General features: G+C 35.0%; 1 protein-coding gene across 2 annotated transcripts; it reads left to right on the plus strand.

The window, feature by feature from the left end:
- The first annotated feature begins 182 nt into the window (after positions 1–182).
- On the plus strand, positions 183–22,186 carry LOC145570472 (protein HUA2-LIKE 2-like). Of its 2 annotated transcripts, none has more exons than XM_081629569.1 (12): positions 183–874; positions 2,474–2,550; positions 9,505–11,748; positions 11,869–12,358; positions 12,911–13,019; positions 13,154–13,266; positions 13,382–13,569; positions 19,899–20,406; positions 20,881–21,271; positions 21,403–21,525; positions 21,628–21,683; positions 21,777–22,186. In XM_081629569.1, the coding sequence occupies exons 1-11, from the start codon at positions 752–754 to the stop codon at positions 21,651–21,653; spliced, it is 4,392 nt and encodes a 1,463-aa protein (XP_081485695.1). In that variant the 5' UTR covers positions 183–751; the 3' UTR covers positions 21,654–21,683; positions 21,777–22,186. The 2 variants fall into 2 exon arrangements, with proteins under 2 accessions (XP_081485695.1, XP_081485694.1); XM_081629568.1 differs by having other exon boundaries at positions 184–874; positions 21,772–22,186.
- Positions 22,187–23,654: the final 1,468 nt, after the last annotated feature.

A 23,654-nucleotide genomic window follows, 5' to 3' on the forward strand; every position in this document is an offset into this window, starting at 1 on the left:
CCCAAAAACCCCTTATCATCACAGATTTACGACCGAACCTAAATTTACCGATTCGATCGGGTCCCATTAATTATACCCCTGACACACTATAGTAAGTCCAAACTCTAGTAACTTTACCTTCTTAACCTCCACGACCATTTTCCTTCCCCACCCCCCAAAAGGAAAAAAAAAAAAGAAAAAAAAAAAAAATCTCAGAGCGGCGCACGTTAGCAAACCATCTCCAAAATTAACTCCCCCTCAATTTCCCATTCTCCAATTTTTTTCACTTTCTCTCTCTTCTCTTCTCTTCTCTTCTCTTCTGTGTTGTTGTTGTTTAGGGTTATCTGCAACCGCAGTCACTCCCTTTTCTCTCTCCTCCCCTTTTCTTCAATTTCACTTTCAATTTTCAAATTCGATTTTCAATTTCCCAATTCAATTTCCCCCAATTTCCTTTCCAGTTTTTCTAGGGCTTTTACAACTTTCAATGCCTCGGAATTTCCCGACTTCGTCGGCTTCTGGTGTTTCTAGCGACTGTGTTTCTGCTACTCGCTTCTTCGCCAAAGCAGCGAGTGGCCGCATCACTTTTCGAATTATTCTTCGATTTTTTCTTTTCTTCCCTAATTTGATTTTCAATTTGGCATGACATAGAGAGTTTTCTTGCTTCTATACCCCCTTTTTTCCTTTTTCTTTTTTGTTAATTGAGAGTGGGGTTTTGAATTTTTGATTTTTGAATTAAATTTTGGGTTTTTGATCGGGGAGAGTTGGTTTATCTATGGCGCCGAGTCGAAGGAAGGGCGCTAGTAAGGCGGCTGTTGCTGCCGCGGCTCGCCGGCAGTGGAAAGTTGGCGATCTTGTTCTTGCTAAGGTCAAAGGTTTTCCGGCGTGGCCGGCTACGGTATGTTTTTCTGCTTTGATCTTCTATTGGGGTTTATGGGTAGTTATAAATCATGGTAATTTGTGGTTTTGTTTCGAATTTTGAATTCTTAATTTCTGGGTTTGATGTTATTTTCTGTGAAATTCAGGGATTTTAGCTTATTAGTTTAATTAGTGGATCTTGTGGGTGATTTAAGTTTATGTGGGTTGTTGTTGCTTCTTAGTTTTTTGATTGTATGTTCCAGATTAGGTGCAGAGAAGTTTGCTTTACCCTCTGATTTCTTGTGTATTATTGTGCAATGATGTTGGTTGTGGTTTAAAGTGGTTTAAGTGGAATCATACACTTATATGGAACTCGTAGGGTTTCGATTTCTTGTCAGATCATGATGGTTGATCAATGGAGGTTCATTTTTACTTGTAAAAGTAATCAAAAGGGGAAACTTTCTTCATTAGCGAACATATAGGATTTCAATTAATAAAAATAGTTGAAGGTGTACGAGGAAGCAAGGTTTTTATTCTTTTTTTGTTTAATTTGATGTTTCACTCGGTCTCTTTGCTGTTTTGAAATGTTTTGATGTGATCCTTTGATTGTGGGATTTGTAGAGAGTGTTGGTTCATGGATGTTATTAAATTAGACTTTTGTTGAGAGAGAAGCATCCTGGTTAGTACCTCGGCTGGGAATAGGCTATCCACCAATATCGTTTCATGGCTTAAGCATTTCTTGGGTATGACGCTTTTTTTGGTGGGATTCAATAGTTGGTATGCATATTTTTGTATTCCAAATTTTATCTTGTAGGCTACCATCCCATAAGAGTTTAGGTTTGTAAATAATTCTTTTTCACAAATATAGAAAGTTTGAAACCTGATCATTTAACATGTGTAAGATTTCTTTCATTTATTCGCTAGGTTTTAGGTGCTGCATTGTTATTTTTAAACGGAATAATTTGGGGGCGATGTGATGGATTGATTAAAGCGAAAAAAAAAAAAGTGAATTTAGTTGTTTTGTTGATCATGGCTGTTGAATGTATTGATAGTTGTGTATATACTACCAAATACATGTAATGCTGTTTCTATAGAGATGTTATGTTGGATATACTTGTCATGGCTACTGGTATTTACGTTATATATTACCACTATTTACACGTAATATTTTTCTATAGTGATTTCATGATGGAAGCAACTATTCACAATAAATAGGATTATCTTGTTATATTTGTGTGATATGTAACAATCATATTACCATAAATGAGGATGTTTTGGTGGTTCTATCAAATCCGAAGAGAAATGGTGACTTTGTTAGGGTAGTGGAGGTTATATTTTGTTCGATATGGAAAGAAAGCATAATTTATAACACGTGAGGGCATTGGGAGATGTTTATTGCCCAGAGGTACATGAGGAAAGCTTGGAAGCTTAAAAAGACTATTTCCTTTTAATGTTGAATTATGGAATTAATGCTTGCATAGTGTTAAAATTTTGAGCTTTGGCATGCTGTACTCATTATTTTCATAATTAATCCCCTTTTGCCTCATTTTTCTTGTTTATTTAAGCTGCCTTGGGCTGTATAACTCTGGTAGTGTGACCTATTGATCACTAACACTTGGATTTTACCTTTTGGTGCTAGGTAAGTGAGCCAGAGAAATGGGGTTATTCTCGTGATTGGAAGAAAGTACTCGTTTATTTCTTTGGAACAAAGCAAATGTGAGTATTTGTTTGATGTTTAAATGTTTGGGATGTGAATTTGAATTTGTTAGACTATAATGCTTTGGTATATTTGTATTATTGACACTTAGTATCTTGAATGTATTTTTTATGATTTTTTTTGACTTTTCACTTGTCTATTGAAGAAATCACCACCATGATTGGAGCTTGTTTGTTTGGTTGTTAGTTGATGCACAATAGGCTTTAATCACGGGTTTTTGAGTCATACACTTTACTTCAAAGGTGATGTGTTTAGGGGTTTGTGTGAATATGTGAGTTATGTATTTATATTAAAAGAAATAGCTTTAACCAAGTAGAAAGAGTTAAGCTCTTTTTCCTTTTTTTTTTTTTTTCTTTCTAAAGCAAGGATTAGAAAGAAGAATCACAAATGCTTATAGAGAAAGCACATTTAAAGCTAGAGGCTAATAATTTGGACATCATATAAAGGTTCTTATAATTCCAAGCAAGCCTAAAGGGAGGCATTTGTATTTTATTATTTTTTTTAAAAATTTGTTTTAAAAAAATTTCGTAACGAGCCTTTAATTCTTAGGATCATATTAAAAAATAATATAATAAATTAAAATAAAGGACTAAACATAAATAGTCACTTCCTCACCATGGTAGTGCATGTTGTGTGCTAAGATTTATATGGCATGTGTTATAGCTTGTTTGAAAGATGTTAAAACTATACTTTTGGCACTAGTTTCCATATTGAAATGCTGAATTTTTGTTGTTTACACACCTTTATGTGTAAATGGCCTTTTTTAACAATTCAATTCGACTTGGATAGTCTTGTTTAAGCTCTAAAATCTCATGAAAGTCTTCAAACTAAATCATGACATATATAACTTGCCTAATTGAAATTAGGTCAACTAAGATGTCTTTTTAAGATTTTTTTTTTTTAAATTTTTTTTTGTTGTATCTACTTTCAATATTTTGATTAGACACTAATATCTTTAATTGTGTGTTAGTAAAAATTATAAATGTTTAATGTTTGGACAGTATACATTAAAATAAACCCAACATCTTACATGGTAACATTTTCTTTCCATACTAGCAAAATAAAATTGGTCAAAATGGTGTGTGAATAATGCAAAAAATCAAAATTAATCAATCAAAGCGTTAATCCCATAAGTAGGGTTAGCTACAGGAACCAAAAGTTGTTATTCCTGTAGTCAGCAACAAAAATCTTACTCCTCCATCCCTTACGATCAAATACCTCTTCCTCATGCAAATCCAAATACTTCATATCCTTCCTAACTCCTTCCAACCAAGTAATTTCCAGTCTCCCTCTCCCTCGTTTAACCCTTCCATAGTTCCACTCTTCGTACCGATGCATCCTCGGGTCTCCGTCTTATATGCCCAATCCAACGCAGGTGATTTCCCCTTAATTTGTCTCCAATGCCTTGCCACACCCACTTTCTTGTGAATAACCTCATTCCCGATTCTATCTTTTTTTCTCTTACTGTGTTCCCGCACATCCAACTTAACACGCGCATTTCCGTAACCTTCATCTTTTTAATGTGCTCCTTCTTAGAAGCCCTAACATTTTGTAACATAGAGCAACACTAGAATTTCCCCTTCAACTACAGGAGAATGCTTCAGTCACATAACACATAGCACTTCTGTGGCCGCTCTCCATTTAGGCTATCCCGACTTAACCTTGTAGGTCATGTCGTGATCAAGGTCACCATTTTTTCAGCATGATTGACCTAAGATACTTAAAACTTTCACTCATGGTCAAATCCTTTCCATCCAAACTCACCACATCATCGCTTGTTAAGTTTGTCGTGAGTAATTTAGGATAAGGCGAGTATGTTTTACAATGCTTACGTGTCACTGTCATTAGATCACATATTAGTAGTGCAATGACTTTGCGAAGCCCAAAATCTTGTTTAGAATTTTTAGAGCCAAGCTCTTATCCTAACAAATTTTTGTAATTAAGTCCAATCTATTTGGTATAATTGCACGTGTAGAACATGTGATTCAAATTGTCGTCGTTTCATCAACATCCTTGTATGCAGATACAAAGTTAGTGGGTTACTCCTATCTTTCATGGGGTATGAAAGTTCTATGTTTTGCAAAATGTCTTAGTGACTTATGAACATCCAATCTTAGTTTTAAAAAGGCACATAGCGCAGGAGATTCAACCAATTCAGATGCAAGTACCTATAGAAAGCGTGCACCTCATCCAAGGCGCATAATTGAACGCCTTAGTGGCTTTATGTTAAATAGCGCGGAAAATTGAGATTTGAATCTAAAAATCTTATAAAGACCATTTTTTTTGCTTTCAAATTAAATCGTATCCAGTGTTGAAAGTATAATTCAAGCAAAAGCCCCATGTTAATTTAATGAAAATACTTCAGTTTAAATCCCAATCAAAAAATCCTAAATATTGGAAAACCCTAATTTACGGGATGCTGGACAATTGGAGAAATAAATGGGTGTTGATGAGAGGATAGAGTAATCCTCGGCACTAGATTAAAGAGGGTTTGTTTATGTTTTTTTTTTTTTCTTTCCTTTTCGGATGAAGGCCAACTTCCCCATTCGATTTTAGTAACCACGTGACTACCACCCCTCTTTTCTAAGCACCTCAAATATGAACTAGGACTCCTTTATAAGTTGCTTTTGTTTTGATGCCAATGATGCTCCAAAGTAGTGGCGTATCCAGGATTCTTATACACGGTATGCACAATAAGTCAATAACACAAAAAAAAACTGTTATATACGTATCTGTTAGATGAGCTATATTTTCTTTCTCAATTATTTATTATTTTTTTGAAAAATAGTTAATTATTAATTAATTTACGACAAAGATTTAAGATTGTTTTGTATGAAGTATATATTTTTGACATGATCTTGCAAAAACAGATTTAAGATTAAATCACTATAATTACATTATTCTTTTACTTAATTGATATAAAAAATTCGAAAATTTCAATCTTAATAAAGATTTTAAGAATTTACAAGTATATCTAAAAAAACATATAAAGAAAACAACAATGAGCACTATTATGATTTATAATCCATTAATAATTTAATATGAGATGCTCCAATAGCCCATTAGGTGCCAAGTGCCACCATGAAACAAAATTGATAATGTTAGTAAATATAGCAATTGCGCAAGTTAAACATGGCACTTTGCTTAATCTAAATTGTGAATTAACTGCCAAGTTGAATTAATGAACTATGAGATTTAAATTAATTCTCTATCTAGGCTATGCACATGTAAACCTCGCAAATGGGTCATTCGGGTCGGGTCATTCCGGGTCAACTAATAATCGGGCCGGGTCGGGTCGGGTTTTGGGTCGAGTTCGGGTGGGTCAATTTTGGGTCGGGTCGGTTCAGTTCGGGTCGGGTCAATTTCGGGTCAAGTCAGTTCGGGTTGAGTCAATTTTCGGGTCAACTTCGGGTCGGGTCATATTCGGGTCGATGCATTGGGTTAAATTCAACTCTATATACTACCTCCGTTTCATATTATTTGCAACCATTTGACATAAAGTATAGAGGAAAAATGTTTAATCGTTGAAAATAATGAAACGGAGGTAGTATACATTTATATATTTTTTGACGAGAAACTCACTATATTTATTAAGGCTACTTTTTTCATGGAATACAGTAATTGTTTGACTTTAGATTATTTTGTAATTTCATTTGGTATTAAACATTATGTTATGTACGCATTATTATTGTACTATTTTTTTTTTCTAGACATGTGAGAATTGTGACTTTTATTTTCTTATGGACAAACTCCGTAGAATAGTCGTTAAATTTCAATCTTTTTACAATTTTTTAATAACTTATAGAGATAAAAGGCCGAAGAAATCGAGAAAAGTAATGCTCAAATATGTAAATTACTTACACTGTTATACATTACAAATTAATGAAAAAAATTAAGTCAATTTAATTGCGGTTTTTTTCTATTTCGGTTTGCTTAGGTCAAGTGTTTAGCTTAAATAGATTCTGGTAATTTAAGGTATAAGATAATTTTGGTTCGTGTCACTTTGGGTTTTGAGTCTATTTGGGTCAATTAATTCAAGTTAAAGGTCGGGTCACTTTGGGTATCGGGTCAACTTCGGTCAGGTCATTTCGGGTCTCGGGTCAACTTTTGGTCGGGTCATCTCGGGTCGGGTCATTTCGGGTTTATGGTTAAGGTCGGGTCAATTCCACTTCAGGTCGGGTATGGGTCGGGTCGGGTTGATTCGGGTTTTGGGTCAATTTCGGGTCACTATTTTCGGGTCGATTTCGGGTCATGGGTCGAGTCATTCGGGTCGGGTCATCGGCCTAGTCAGAATTGCCAGGTCTATGCACATGCATACCCTTAATGCATTTTGTGTATCCGCCCATTCTCCAAAGTGATTAAAGCAATTCTTGCATATATGAAAAATTCATTTTAACTTGACTGAGTTTCATAATATTATATATACCGCTTTACATTTATTTTTCCAAAAAGAATATTTGTTAGCCTTGTTTGATTAGGTATTTTTGGCATGTTAGGGCCTATTCTCTTTAGCTTATTTTCAGTGAGCTCCAATAAGTTCAGTTCAGTTTTTAATTTCCTTCTCTCATAAACTATTCAATTCAGTTTAGCTCAGCTCCAATAAGTTTTCACCTCAGTTCAGTAAATCAGAACAGGCCCTTAGTTAGTGTTTTAATTACTTGATTTTACATATTAGAACTAATTTGTGCTTACCTAAACTTATTAAAACTTATTTAATTGTAAATTGAACTTGGTAGCCCTTAGAAACCCTTAGTAAAACTTGTTTTCCCTGAATTTGAACTTATTAACTCCTATCAGAACCTATTCTTATTTAAGCTATTGTAATTTATCAACCCTTATTTGAACTTCTATTTACGATGAGTTAAATAAGTGTATCACACCATGTACTAATTCTCCATCACTCATGCTAGACGTGTGTTTCTATTCACGTAGAGGCGCTTCTAGAATAATTGTGCCAGAATAAATATAAAACTTGCTCACAGGATGTAACCGCTTTATACGGAGAGGCTTTAAACAGACTACCCCCCTTGTATCATATTATCAAATTATGATTAAAGTAACACAGTTTCCCATATATGGTCCAAACAAAACTTATTAGCTTTAAAGAGCCTTGTTGTCCAATTGAAATCTGTAATATTGTCTTCCTAACAGTATCCAATGTACACCTTTGTACCTTTGATTATATATATCTGCATATATGCATTGGTTTAAACAATTAAATGTTGTTCGTTTGAATATATTGATTAGATAAACCTAACAAGACCCACTATTATTGTTTTAAACATATCCAAAATCTATGTAGTTTGACAACCACAAAACCACATTTTTAGCTAAGAAGTAAATTAATGTGATGCATTTTCTTATGTGTGTACTTTTTTCATCCTCGTGTAGATGCCATTTTCCCCCCTCCTTATTAGGCATCTTGAACTTCTTCCTTTTTAAGTTGTCTCTTTACCATATATTATAACATCTTGTTCCTGACATCCTTATTCCCTTTATAGCCTTCTATTTAGAGATGCTATATGAGTAACACGATTGCTGCGGAGTTGGCAAATTGTCTTCCTGGTAGCACCTATGATGATTTGTAATCTGCAATCTTCTTTCTACTTGTGATGATAATCCAATTTGCGTGTGTGAAAAATTGCAAACTAAATGTTGACGTAATAGTTTTCTGGCCTTCAATTGAAATTGCTCCTTTGTTTTAGAAGATTAGTAAAAGTGAGATTAATGAAAGGATATTAAGCTGGTATATCTGATGCTCGAAGGAAAGGCTGAAATTATAAATAATGCCATGATGACATACAACTAGGAGTGATAGTGACAACAGAAATCTTTATTCAAGCTGATTGATCATGCATGAATCTTTCCAGAGATTTAAGGCAGTCAGGTAGGAATATAGATGCTCAAAGCAAGGAGCTTAATATAAGCATGTATGTGGCTGGAGAGGTGGGCGTTGATAATTTAGTTATTTATTATTATTTTTCTTTTTCCAGTTTTGATGTTATTCAGAACAAAGATGGTTTTTATTTTAAATATTGAAGCTTTGTTTTTTCTTAAAATCTTTTCACAAGAGTATCAAGGATGTTGATCAAATGATCTCATTATTAAAATTGTTGGAAAGGCACTAAAACCCTTTTTGAAATATTTTGTACAATTATAGCATTATTTGGTGATTACAAGCTACTCTTGAGAGCCTTCTTTACTCTCTTTTGTCTGTTTATTTGTTTAATTTACAATAGGCGGTATACATCCTCCAAGCTAGTTATTCCTTTTTGGAATATCCCAAAATCTGACATACTATATCTACATTTATCTGTCTTTCATTTATTTATATTCTATATACCCTATAGTTTTGAGTATTACGATTTTACATGTTGAGCTGTGGGAAAAATTGTTGATGTGAGCGGATAACTAATTCTTTTTTCTGAACCTTTCTACTTTAAGGCTAATAATCAATTAATTTGATTTGGGTATTTTTTTGTAAGCGTCAAATCTGTGCATACATTTTGGGAATGCTGGATAGCTTTAGTTTAAAATAGAAAGAATACCAAACACAAATGAGAGTATGGAAGCTTTTAGAAGTGATAAACTTTTTGGGGAACAAATATGTGTTTTTGTAAGTGTTGTTTCCAGCCTTTTGTATATTATGACAAGTTTTGGTCCACTTTAAAACACAGAACGGGTATGCAGAGCGCAATTTACTGCCTAATTATGTTACATTAGTCCGATGTTTTACCATACCAGTACACGTGTTCTCACTATGCAGTTCATGGGGAGGGGAGGGGGACACTCGTTAGGTAACACTGGTCTTGACATGAGGGCAAGTTGTATGCTCTTTGTATTGACCTTGTTTTGGTGAGTTCATATTTGAACAGCTGCGTTTAATTTAGTTTGATTGTGTATAGAATGCATTTTAGAATTGTAATTGTGGTGATGTTCTTCCTTAAATGTAGAGCCTTCTGCAACCCTGCTGATGTGGAAGAATTCACAGATGAGAAGAAAGAATTTCTTCTGGGAAAGCGCCAAGGAAGAGGTGCTGATTTTGTTCGAGCTGTGCAGGAGATTGTTGATTGTTATGAGAAGTTAAAGGAAAATAATCAGAATGATCGGCTGAGCTCTGGCGGTGCTTCTGCTGAAAATGCTGTAACTGGTGATCTTAATGCATCTAATGCAAGAGTTCCTGATGCAACACATAATTCCACTGTGAAATCACCTAATTCTTGTAGACCAAAAGATGAACCAGGTACTGCTTTGGAAGATGTTGGAGCGCTTACAGAAGTAGAATCTACGCAGCAAACTGTGGCATCAGAAGAACAGGATAATAATGCTGCTGGACCCAGTTTTTCCATGCCTAATACCTATACTTTGAGAAAAAAGTCTAGAAGCAGTCAGCCTCAACGGTCTGCTAACAAAAAGAAAGTGTCTGTTCAAAGGTCCAGAAGTTCCCTGAGATTTCATTCGCGTGGTCTACAGAATGGTGATTTGAAATGTTGTGATAGTAAACTTTTGGATGATATTGGTTTAAATGGATTTTTAGATGGTCCATTGAGAAGAGCCAAGAGGAGTAAAAGATCACCTGATCTGAATGTTCCCAGTGTTGAGGATTCACCCATTTGTAATTCCAATGGAACCGTTGAAGATAATGGATCTGAAATTGCTATGGCTGACTCTGAGAACCTTGGTAATAATGATGGTAGTGCCATTGAATCTGACCATAAACGTGAACAATTAGATTTGTTCAGTGAAGGTTTTGAAAGAGGTCTTGAATTGAGCAGAAGGCTTGATTTTCATGCAAAGACTGTTGTTGTGAGAAAAAAAAGGAACCCAGGAAGAAAACGAATTCAAAATGATATTCTAGAATCTACTTCAAGATCTGATCATGAAGTTAGTAATGAGTTACAGGTCCTAAAAGATACTATGGCATTGCCATCCTTGTGTGGAAAATTGATTGAAAATCATCACAAGGATGAAAGTGATGAACACTTACCCCTAGTAAAGCGCGCTAGAGTTCGAATGGGAAAAATGCTAGCTGAAGAGCATCAGCAGCTTGATTTTCTTGTGAAGGCTGAAGAAAAATCCTTAGGGTCTGTTCCAGTTAGTGCTTGTAAGGTAGCAAGCACTTCCTTGAGCTGTGATGATAGCCATCCGCCTACAAGTACTTCCTTGAACTGTGATGATATCCATCTGCCTACAAGTACTTCCATGAATTATGATGATATCAGTCCACCTAAGGATTTGTTAACTGTGAATGAACTAATTGTGTCGTCGCCTGTGGATAATGTTGTAGAGGTTGCAGAGGATAAGTCACAGACACAAAAGGAAATTGACTCCTGTGTTGTAAATGAGCCGGTAGCATTTTCACCGGTGAATAATTGTATCCACATTCCTGAAGATAAGCCTCAGCCTTTGAAGACTAAGACAAATCTCCCGTTTGGCTGTGTCTTTGATGGTGAAGCTGCCTTACCTCCATCTAAGCGCCTTCATCGGGCCTTAGAAGCCATGTCAGCTAATGCTGCTGAAGAGAGTCAAACACCAGTTGAGACCGAAGTGTCTCATTTCCCTCTTGCTGAGACTAACTCTGATATGCATGTTAGTGACGAAGCAGGCAATGACCTGGAGTCACATCACGATTCCTTGAACTGTAATAATACTTTCCATGATGATTGTGCTGGACCTTCTAACATTTCTGATCCAACCATTTATGAAGTAATAACTACGTCATTTCAAGACGTGTCTATGTTGGATTCACCTCACAGGATTTTGGACACTGAAAAGACTGAATCCAAAGATAATTCTAAGGAAGTGACTGTTTGTGTAGAAAATAAAGGTCCCAGTGGGACAGAGATCACTATTGTGTCTGTCGATATCCTCCCAGAGGCTTCACAAGCCTTTTTAAGCAGTGTTCCTGAGTCAGGGCTGTCAGAATCACTGTCTACTGTACTAACTCAGCCTCACTTGGAGGTCTTAAGCAAGGTAGGGGAAGAAGAAATGGATGAATGTGGGACAGAATGTAACAAGCCTGAGAATAAGCTGCAATCTGGAAAGGACGTAAACTCTGAATTAGGGGAAGATAAAGATACAAATGTTGGATGCAGTAATGGTACTACTTTAGGTCTCTGTAATGGAAAGGCTGAAAATTTTGCAACAAATGAAAATTTGAAGGTTGTAATGACCAAAATGACTGAAGCTGTTAGTTTGTAAGTAATTTTGCTGATCACTTTTTCCTCATTTGTTGCTCATTTTATTTTCTTTAAGTTTTGCATCTCTGGGGCTGGTTTATCTCATTAATTGTGTGCTACTTTGGCTTGTAATCTCAGATGTAAAACTCTGAACGAAGTTGAAAGTACAACGGATGTAAGAATGGATGCCTCTTCATCACCGCCATTGAATGCTTCACAACAAATATGTCATGATGCAGTATCTGGTGTTCAGTCAAATGATTTAAATGATGATAGTAAATCTACAATTACCCTTCCCGCTGAAGTAGAAAAGCAGAAGCATGTTTCTCATTTAAACAACCTTGTAGCTGCCTCAGATAACAGTTATCATTCTCTGCGTAGGGAGGGTGAAGCCATTGATGCCAAGTTTCCTCTTGCTAGGCTAGCTGCAGATGCTTCTGAAAGTAAAGTTTTAGATGCTGATATGTGTCTTCAGGTTAAGTCAGGGGAAAGAACTAATCTAGCAGAAGTAAAAGCTACTCTTGCTTCGCTTGAATTTTCACTTGGGATTTTGACTAGAACTAAAGAAAGCATAGGCAAGGCAACTCGAATCGCAGTTGATTGTGTAAAATTTGGCAGTGCTGTTGAGGTATGAGCAACTCTCTAAATATTTTATTTTAATGATCTTTGTGAACTTGTTAGCTGCATATGGTTGAAGTTTTCTTGCTATTTTTTCTTATTTATTTCTGGATGGGGGTTTACATGTATATAGTTGTCTAGAAAATATTTTGTAATTTTCAAACCGGAAGTCCAAGCTCAGAGGCACAGGTGTATGATAGAAGGTTGCTTTCGTTTAAAATAATGTATAATATACTCAGTATTCAGTACATTTACATTCTGCTTCTGTTGAAATCTGGTCCCACATTTAGCTCAATAGCCGAACATCATAAATGTTGGTTCTGCTGTAACAATGTCATGATGGGTTAAGTGATAGCCATATTGTCTCAAAGGTTCAGTCAGTTAATTTATACATGTATGAAGAGTTGGATTCTTTTTAATAATTATAAACTTTTGGCACTGTTTTTGAGGACAATAAAATGTGAATTTTAGATCATCACTTTTTGATGGATGGAGTTCTATAAATTTTATCTATATTTGTAGTTTTTAGAGGTATTACAGTGTTGACTAAGAGTTTGAGTAGGTGGTAGATCTTCTTGCTCTCTATTTGGAGAAAGAGTCAAGCATGCGTCGGCGAGTAGATCTATTCTTCCTTGTGGATTCTATTGCCCAATGCTCTCGAGCTTTGAAAGGTATGTTTTTATCACTGTTACTATCATGCAAATACTTTTGCTTGTTTCCATAATTAAATGTAGCATGATTGCTTGCAATGCCTTGTTGTGGGTTTTTTTTTTTTTGCTTTGTGAATTAAAATTTCTGTGTCCAGGTGAAGTTGGTGGTACATATATATCTGCTGTCAAAGAAAACCTTGCACGCATGTTGTCAGCTGCTGCTCCACCTGGTCAAGCTGGGAGAGAAAATCGTAGGCAATGCCTGAAGGCAAGTTTAACAACAATAATTTTTTACCCAGCTTATGTTGAGTTCAGTTCTGGTTATCTGCAATTGTAATACTATCATAAGCATGGTCAATTTTGACATCTATCTTCTGTTTCAGGTCTTACGGCTTTGGCTAGAAAGAAGGATCCTCCCAGAATCCATTATCTGTCAACATATACGGGAGATTGACTCACTTAATTGTTCCTCTTCTACTGGTGGCTATTCTCGTCGCATGTCAAGGACGGAGAGATCATTTGATGATCCTTTACGAGACATGGAAGGCATGCTGGTAGATGAGTATGGGAGGTAACATTCTACTCTCTGTCCACATCTCTACATGTGATTAATTTTCTTAGTTGAATAAGTTCTCCATTTTTTTTTCATAGTCAATTTTTCTGTAGATAAGAATGAGTTGCCAAAAACCTGTTTAAGTTGTGTATGCATTGTGTAAAAAGATAGTACAACTTCCATTTACAACTTATGTATGATAAGATGATTTATATTAATATAATAACATATTTCCTCTGTTTATACTTGCAATATATTCTTTTAAGGAAATTTTGACATTTGCTACCACTAAAAACACTATGTTTCACATTTACTACCTGTTAATTTTTTTTTTTTTTTTTTACTTTACTACCACCTAAATTAGAGTTTGTTAAAAATAACTACCACATACCTTATTCTGTTATTGTTTCCGCCAGTGGGGTCCACTCCACCATTCAGCCACCTTCCAGCAACCTTCCACTCCCCCCCCATTTTCTTTCTCCTAAATTTTCTGCAATCTTCAATCTTTTCTTCATTTTTGAACCTCTCTTTTCATTTTTCTTCATTTTTTCTTTTCCGGGCATTTCTTAATTTCTCCAATTTTCACAAATTTTAGACATCTTTTTGCAATTTTTCCAACACCCAAATCAAAAAATTTGTGAAATGTCGGCAAAAGATTAGATTTTGATGACTTTTTCTAACACCCAAATCAAAAAAAAAAAAAAAAAAGAAAATCGTTACTGATTGAATTTAATTGATACCCAAATAAAAAAAAATTAGTGGGTATTTTCTCTGAGAAATGCCCACAACAGATTACCAAGGTTCAGGGAGTCCGTTGACGAATTTCGGCCGTTCGATTTTGAGCATAAGACGTGATCAAGGTCAAGTTCATTCAACAATGGAGGGTTCACATGACCCAACAAATCAAGAATGCGAGCTCGAAACGTTTCAAAAACAAGTAGCAGAGCAATTTTATGAAAGAAGTGTTAAAGCTCTTGATGTTTGTAATGTAATTAGAGATGAATTGAACAGATTAGACAATGGGAGAAATTGTTGGAAATTGTGATTTGTGCTCTTGATAATCATAAGAGTTTAGGTGAAGGTCAAATTCGCAGGGCGAAAAAAGCTTTGATTGATCTCTTGATTGGAATGTTAGCAAGAAGGGATAAAGGGAGGGGGGTATGCTGCATAGGTTGGGGAAAAGGGAGGATGGTAGGGTCGCCGGCACCGGCCGAAGCTTTGGGCGCCGGCCGCTGGCAGAGGGAAGGGGGAGGGGTGGCGAACGGGAAGGGGCTAGCTATTGAGGGTGGTTGGGTTTTTTTCCTTTGTTTTTGTAATTTTTTTTTTTTTTTTTTTTAATAAACTTAACGGAACCCTAACAGATTCCGTTAAGTGGTAGTTATTTTTAACAATCTCTGGTTTAGGTGGTAGTAAAGTAAAAAAAAATATTAAACAGGTAGCAAATGTGAAACATGGTGTTTTTAGTGGTAGCAAATGTCAAAATTTCCTTCTTTTAATGGATGTTTTAACAATTCTTGCAAGTTGCAACACCCATAAAAACTAAAAAGAATGTATTTATATTGGAATATAATAATGGTCTAAGTTATACCTAAAAGTCTTGAAGAATCCCGATGTTTAGTGGGACTATAATTCTAGGTGGTCAATGGAATGCTGTTTACTGGCTAAGTTGCACTTAAATGTTCCAATTGTGCATTTTACCATTCTTGAAACTCTAGGAATAGCTTAGGGAGAAAGTAATAAATTGTGGAGGTGCTAAAATTGCTTCTGAAGCTCTGAGACTGTTGAAACATTAAGAGGGATGAAATATTCTCGTAGATAATAGCTAGAGGTGGCTTAAATGCTTGCAAAAGCATACAGACTCTTACATCCTCACGGCCTTGTATGACTTGGCATAGTAGCAAGTCTTCAGGGATTGCACATTTTCACATAGCATTATATTTTTTTTCTTTCTTATAAGTTATAATTAGCAACAATAGCGGTTCTTAATTGGAATAAACAGATTTGTTCACTGGTGGCTGGTTGTCGTTGGGAGGCTTGCTCTCCTAGATTAACGCTTCCTTGTGGTTTTCGGCCACCTTTACATGAGAACCTCGAATTCCATCTACTCTTCCAAATTTTTAGTTTCTGTTCATCAATTGCCATGAACGCGCCTTTCAATTGGTGCTAAAGGATCCAATTTTTTGGGAGTTTGTAAAAGCGTCAAATTTGAGAATGATTCTATGGTTGTCGTTTGAAAACTGTCATCTAAAATTTTTAGACATTAACGGTTAAGATTTAATGATTTTTGAATTGTTTTTAAATGTTAATTTATCAATTAAAAATCAATTTAATTATTTACTATTAAAAAAATATTTTATTTTTCTGATTTTTAATTATATTATTAATAATTAAAACTGAATTTCATAAATTAATTTGAAATAAAAATTGAAAATTGGAATAATTTATTTTTGTTGGAATATTTCCTTCAAATTGTTAGTGCCTTAGTGGTTAGTTAACTCCTAATGTTAGTGGAGTCATAATAGTAGTGGATTAATTTAGTGGGTTAATGTTAGCATGATCAATGATCATGGGATCATGTTTCTTACTTATAGCTTAGTTATTTTGCACTATATATATGTTGCTATGTAGTTTGTTTTTTAATGGATTGAATACAACTTTTATTAATTATTCTTTCCCTTCTCTCATCTCTATATATAATTTTATCAATTTTCAAAAATTTAATTGAATATCTAAAATAAGGAAAATGAATTCTAATTAATTTTAACGTATAAAATAGTTCAATAATTATTAAATCACAACCGTCTAATTTTAAATGTTGCGGTAGTCATTTTTCAATGACTATTGTAGAATGTTCACAAATTTGAAGTATCTCATACTGATATGGTAAGCTTTTGTTTATTTATGCATTTAAAGAATTGCACCCAACCTCTTTATACTTCTTTCGTTTCTAAATACTTGCAACCAAGTTCTATTTAACACATTTTAACAAAGAGATTGTAAAAGGTTAATCAATCAATCAAAGCCTTAATCCCATAATTGTGGTCGACTACATGAACTTAAAGTGATTATTCCGTATTGTCATTCACAAAAATCTTCCTTCTCCATCCCTTACGATCAAATAACTCATTCTTGTGCAAATCCATATGTTTCATATCCTTCCTAACTCCTTCCAACCAAGTCATTTTCGGTCTAGATTGGAGAAGGTTAATGGACAAAATTAAATTATGTTGCTTTTAATTTTTGAAATCCAATACACTCTCTTAGCGGTGTTATAGTGATTTAGACTAACTAATATGTTTGTTACCCTTTAAAAATCGTTCTCAAAATGCCTACTGAGATGTTTGTTTGCAAATATTAGGAAACGGAGGAAGTGTATTGTAAATATTGGATGACTTGCATGCATGTTGGAGTCAAATATGGTTACATAATTCACAAGCTTATTTATTTATTTTATTTTTTGTTGTTGCTGCTGTTGGTTGTGGGTTGAAATTAAGAGCTCTGATGAAATTGTGGTTAGTTTTCTTATCTAATTGTTACATATATTAGTTTCAATGCAATGAGATGTTGGCTTCATCACCTCAAGTGTGAGGTGCTTGCTTTTCTTGTATTTATGTGTGTGTGTGTGTGTGTTTTTTTTTGTTTTTTTAATTTCCTCAATTCCCTCATGCTTCTCACCTCCTTTAATATTGTATTTTTGCAAAGCTTGGAGTCCAAAACATCTAGATTGGTTTTTGCTAAAAAGTCGCGTCTTAATGGTATTAGGCTCAAGGCACAACTTAGCGAGGGGGTGAGTCTGGGCTTTAAGAAAATACCTCACTTTGTAGTGTACGGTAGGAGTTGTGGGACCCATTTATTGCCACACACTTTATTAATGCGAAATAGAGAAAATCTAATTTTGAAACTTGATGAGTTCATATTTTCTGTCAATTAAAATCTAACAAGGTTTTACTATTCAAATTTGACTAAATTTCTCATTAATTGCATGAAATTTCTTCAAATTGATCCGTGAATTTAAATCCCCCAATCTCGTCAAAGCTGTAAATTTAAAAGTTTGGTGAATTTCACAATTGGTGCTCGATTGATATGTAAAGATTGTTGCTATTTTTTTCTTGGTTATTGTTGGCACTACAAGGCAGCCTCCCAGAGCTGTCACTGAAAAATCTTTTCAAGGTCAACTCTCTCTTGGTCTATCTATAAGTTACATTGGTATGGGCTTTTATTTATGTATTTTCATCGATTTTGGTGCTCTTTTACTGAAAATTTTTACAACACAAAAGTTAAGAAATAAAATAATTTTCCAAAAGGGTTAGGTGGGTAGACATAATGAAAGTGCCTTGCCTGGTTGCGCCTATGCTTCAGGTTACCTCTACATCTCTCATTGCATCATTTATATTAAGAGAGTGCCTTTGAGTGTAGTGTTATCCCTCTCTTCATGTCTCATATGTCTCCCATTTTGGAGAAGAGGAGATAAAAACTTACAAAAATTTTTGCTGATTATTTCCTCTTTCCATCGACTCCTAATAGCTTACAAGGCTATAACCTGTACTAACTCTGTTTCTCAAAATGTGCCATATTTTAACTCTTTGCAATATTCATATATATATTGGCTTTGACAACAATTTTCCTAATATATTAAAAAGTAATGCAATTATGCAAAATGTTGTTTTATTAGCTTCATTGTATTATATTAAAATTTATAATCAAATTTGTGCATTGACATATGTGGAAGTCAATATGCTGCATGTATTGGGAAACATATGAAGTTTACCTTTATTCTAGGTTTCTAACTTGCTATACTAATTTTACTAAAGTTGGGAGTCCCAACCTTTAGAATTTAGGGAAAAGAGCTTTAATGGATAGAGGGTCAAAGATAATGAATATGGTTGAAACCAAAGAAAAAAAATGAGGACTATAGGGGGGGGGGGGGGAATTGCTATGTTATGATATCTGACGATTTTTATTAATATAAGTCTATAACAAATATGATTATAAATCTTAGTAGAAGTATATTTTATAGGGTCTAATGCAAACTGCCACTTTCAAAAGTATATTGCAAGTGTACTACTAAAAACATATAAATAGCTTTGGTCTTTATGCTGAAAGGCCCAAACCACTAAATGCCTTTGCTAAGCAGAGCTTGCATTGGATTACAATGTGAAAGATGCTCACAGGATGTAGTTTTGTTCAATTAATTCTTTATCTGAGTAAGGGAAGTAGTTATCTCTTAGATATATGGCTTCATCTGGATTATAGCACAAAATGAAACCAGTTGATAGAACAATGATGGTGATTGCTAATCGTGAATAAGCTGATCCCAATATGGTTTGTTGTGCTACTAACTAAATTTTAAATGCAAGAATAAAGCAAGGAGGAGGAGTTTGATTGATTATAATTTGGAAATTACAACAAAGTAAATGATAATTCATATGTGATAGATGGATTCTCTTCCAATTTAGCTTAATTAAGCTAAATTAAAACATGCTTTCAGTATTTAAAATATTTCCATACATCTAATATTACTCCAACTAACTTATTTCCCTCAAGACACTACTAACTGAATTATATTGCACTACCTAATATTTTCTCCTTTCATTGAATGGTTGATTTATAGCAGGTTGCCTTCAATTTGTTAAATTTGCGGTTTTGTTTTCTTGATGAAAGGAAGAAAAGGGGACTAATGGCATTATTTATAATGGAATTTTACTTAATTGGCTATTTCTTTGGCCAAATATTGAACTTTAGCTGAGTTGGTCCCTTGACAATTTTGGTAAATAGTGGTATTGCATTTAGTTTGGATCCTTTAGCTGCAGAGGGACGAAGTGCAGGAGAGTTATTTCCCTTCCTCTCTTTACTTCCTTTCCCTTCTATATTGCTATCCTAAATAAATGTAGAGTGCATGGATTCCTTTGGGTATTGTAGAGGCACCAAATGGAACCAGATTATGGTTGAAGGGTAATTTGAAGCTTTTTTTTTAATGATGATTCTTAATTTTATGTGGTCACTTTGGTTTATTGATGATAGTTTCCATGTTGATCCTCATAATTTTTTTTGACGGGAATGGAGAGGGATGTCCTCTTAATTTGTTAAATATGCGATAATATATGATGAAAGGAAGAAAAGGGGAATAAGGCATGATCTCTAACAAAATATTACACCATTGGACTCAGTAGTTATCTGGACAAATTTTGAATTCTAGCAGCATTGGTCCCTTGAAAACTTTGGTTAACGTTTGTAGTGATAAATTTGTAGTGATTATGTCCACTTTAGAATGGTGTTTAATTTATCTTTTAGCTGCAATGTGTTGAATGGTAAAGATATTAAATTGTTTTTTTCCCCATTTTTTTCAGCAATTCAAGTTTTCAGCTTCCTGGATTTTGCATGCCCCGTATGCTGAAGGAAGAAGATTATGGGAGTGATTCTGATGGAGGGAGTTTTGAGGCTGTAACTCCTGAGCATGATTCTAAATATCAAGAGCCACAGGAAAAGACTCCTGCGACTGCAACCGTGAAGCACAGACATATCTTAGAGGATGTTGATGGCGAGCTTGAAATGGAGGATGTGGCGCCCTCAAGTGATATTAAAATGGATCCAACTGCTTCTGCTGCTACTGCTACTTCTACTGCTACGGATACTTCTCTTGATGCACACAATTGTAAAGAGCAATTTACCTCATTTGTTCCACCATTACCTCATGATGTTCCTCCTCGAGCACCTCCTTTACCTTCATCCCCACCCCCACTCCCACCTCTTCCACCACCGCCGCCACCCCCACCACCACCACCGCCACCACTTGCTCCTAATGTCTCTAATGTGCCTCATATGGATGTTGATTCACAGCTTCATGTTGGTAGAAATGTAAGTTTAAAACTATATATGCAATTTAAGATGTTTTATTTTACCCCCTCCCTTTTGTGCTCCTTTTATTACCTGATGGTGGGTCGGTTGTGTACACCCCTCACCTCTAAGTTTTTTTTTTTTTTTTTGAAATTTTCTTTTCTTTTCTTTATTTTTGTATGAGGTTTTTTCGCCTTAAAAAGTTATACTACGTATATCATAATTTGTTTATTGTGTGTGTAGTTTGGGTGGGAATGGGATGATAGAGTGTAATTTATGCAGACCCTTACAATACAGTCTTTTGTGATTTATAGTGTTTGGGGTTATGAGGTTCTGAGATTTAGGATCCTTCAGCACTCCAAAACCTTCTTATTGACGTACCCTTAGGAGTGATCTATTTTATTCTCTTATTTCAAGTTTCTCTATGGATGTATTATTGTTATTGGTTATTGATTATTGATTTTTAATTTGATGCCTGTATCTCTTTGGTTGCAGAATATGCAAGAAGCAATGTCAGCACGACCTCCGGTTTCCGGAATGCACCATCCAATGCAAATGCCTACATCAACTAGCTGCTCTTACAATTCCTATCCTGTAATGCATAATCATGTGGCACCAGGGAATAATCTTCAACCGATGGATGGGAATTTGTACGGAAAAGCTTATAATGCCAGGCCACCATATCCATCCTCATCCAATCAATTTTCTTACCTTCAGCCAGATCAACAAGTCCGGCCACAAAGGGAGGTTGCACCCCCACCCTACTATGACCGGTCCCGCTTTGCTCAGAGTGTAGATGGTGGCCAATTTTATGGAGACCACGATGTTAGGCAGCCGAGACATGAGTTGACAGATAGCTGGGGATATTCTAGACCTCCATACCCCAGTAAGACATCCAATTTATATAGTACCTTGAAATTTAATAATCTACGGATTATTGCTGTTTTGAAGACACTATAATATTGTTTTTGGGATTTATGCATTTCCAGATTCTTAACTTGTGTTCAACATTTTCAGGTCCATGTGAACCAATGAGACCACCTAACCATGGGTGGGGATTTCCTCCTCGTCCAATGCACCATGGAAATCACATGTCTGGTGGACCGCCTTGTGATGGTAGTATACCAGTGGCCGCAAGAGGTTTGTGCCATGTCTTCATTTTTCACTTGAGTGTTTGGTCCTGCTTTGATTTTGCTATTTCTTAGTTTCCTATGTTCGGTGATTAAAAGACTCTTGTTGCAGCTCCTGGCTATTGGCGACCAAGATGAGCATTGTAGTATAGCTAATTGGCAATGGCTGTAAGTGTTGGCATAGCTCAAATTGTTAACATGTTTTCATTTTGCTGTTGTATAATTTATAATAATAAATTTCTTCTCTGTTGTTCAGGTTAGGCAGAAATTTTTGGTCCAGATAATCTGGCTTTTGTGCAAAGGATTGAGGGACTCCTTGATGTGCAATATAATTCCAAGTTGCAAATACTAAGGATGGGCCTTTAGTTTCCTTGTATATAAACATGTATCTCAGTCACATTTGATTTTTACTCTTTGCACTGTATCGCCCAATGACGTATGGACTGTTATCTGATCCTGCTCAGCATGTATCATTCATAGTTCATCCTCCTCCCAAAGATGAGTTAGCATTAGTGTTAGTGCCGAAATACAAGGAAGCCCTCCTTAGGAAAGTGTTGAATTTTTGGGGCTGCTGTCATACATATCTGATTTATCAATTTGCAGTCGATATATGCACAGTTGTAAAGAAATTTTGTTTATAAATTTAATATATGCTCGAAGATCCCTTTATAGGAGTGGATATGTTATCAGTTCGATTTGATCAATTACAAGGTAAGTTTTCAGGGTACATATTAAGGGGTTGGGTGGAGAATTGAAGTTTACTGAGAAATACTTTGATAGATCAGCCTTCTTTTTTTTAACTGTAATTTGAAAGTTTCTCACTCATAAATTTGGAAAGATATTCTCATAGGTAGAGAGAATTTTTAGCTTTGGCCTTTGGTCTTAAGAATTGGAATTAGTAATTGGAATTGGCATAAGAGGGATAGGTATATTAGGAAACTTGGTATTTTAATGATGTTTTTGTAGTTATTCTTCCTAATGTTGCATTCCCTACCAATCTTTCTTCTTGAAAATCAATGTGAAAAGTCGTGATGGGCCGCTACCCGGTATGGTCCATACCAAGGGGACGAAAACAGTATAAAAATCAATAATAACAGTATAAAATTAATAATAACACTCTTTCCTCTTTCCCTCTTTCTTCCTCTAAAATCTCGCTGAAATAATAATAGTATAGAATAAAAAATAACTGTATAAAATCAACAATAACAGTATATTTATTAATAATAACAGTATAAATAAAATAAAAAAGTACTTGGTATGGACCATTCCATTCTCTCTGAATCTCTAGCTTTTTGCATATGCCTCTGCAAAGCTTCTTTTACTTTTTTTTTATTTATTTTTTATTTTGTTCCTTTCATAAATTGCTCTTGGTTGGATTGGCTAAATTATAACTTAAGTTTGAGCTATAACTGAGAAGTTATTTTTGTTACGGCTTTGTGGCGTATTTGGAAATTGAAATCATAGAAATAAGAACATCTTTGATAATAAATTCTTAAATCCTATCTTTCTTTATATTAAGTACTTCCTTTGTTTTTATTTACTTATTTAACACGCATTTTAAGAGAGATTACCACCTATAAGAAGAAAGGGATAATAAGTAGTTACGGTTCAAATTTTATATCTTGATTCATTCGTTTACCTACTTTGATCACCTATTGATGAAAGATGTGTTGCAAGTATAAAAAAATAAAGAAAGTATTTCTTAGATTATCAGTTCTCTATTTAGCACTGGACTCACTTTCTCCTCGCCCTTACCCTGCATAATGTGATTAGAGAACTGATAATCTTTGGAAAAAAAAAAGATTATCAGTTATCTAATCACATTAGGCATTGTAATGGCGGGGAGAAAGTAGAGTCTAGTACTGCTAAATAGAGTTGGTGTACCCCCCCCCCCCCCCCCCCCCCTCCCCAAGGATGGTTTGTTCAAGTTGAACTCTGATGGAGCACATCTTAGCAAAGTTGTTGCAGGTGAAGGGGTAACAAGATGCTCAAATGAAACCTGATATGTGGCCTGGGGTTCTTAGCCAAATGCAATCCCAAAAAACGGATAAACTCTCTAGCTGCTGAATTGTATGCTATCAAATGATGGTTTGACCATGACTAAGGAGCTAGGATAGGAAGTTGTTGTCACTCATGTTG

The sequence above is a fragment of the Chenopodium album genome, chromosome 12, assembly GCF_948465745.1.
Source record: "Chenopodium album chromosome 12, dcCheAlbu1.1, whole genome shotgun sequence".
Classification (NCBI taxonomy): Eukaryota; Viridiplantae; Streptophyta; class Magnoliopsida; order Caryophyllales; family Amaranthaceae; genus Chenopodium; species Chenopodium album.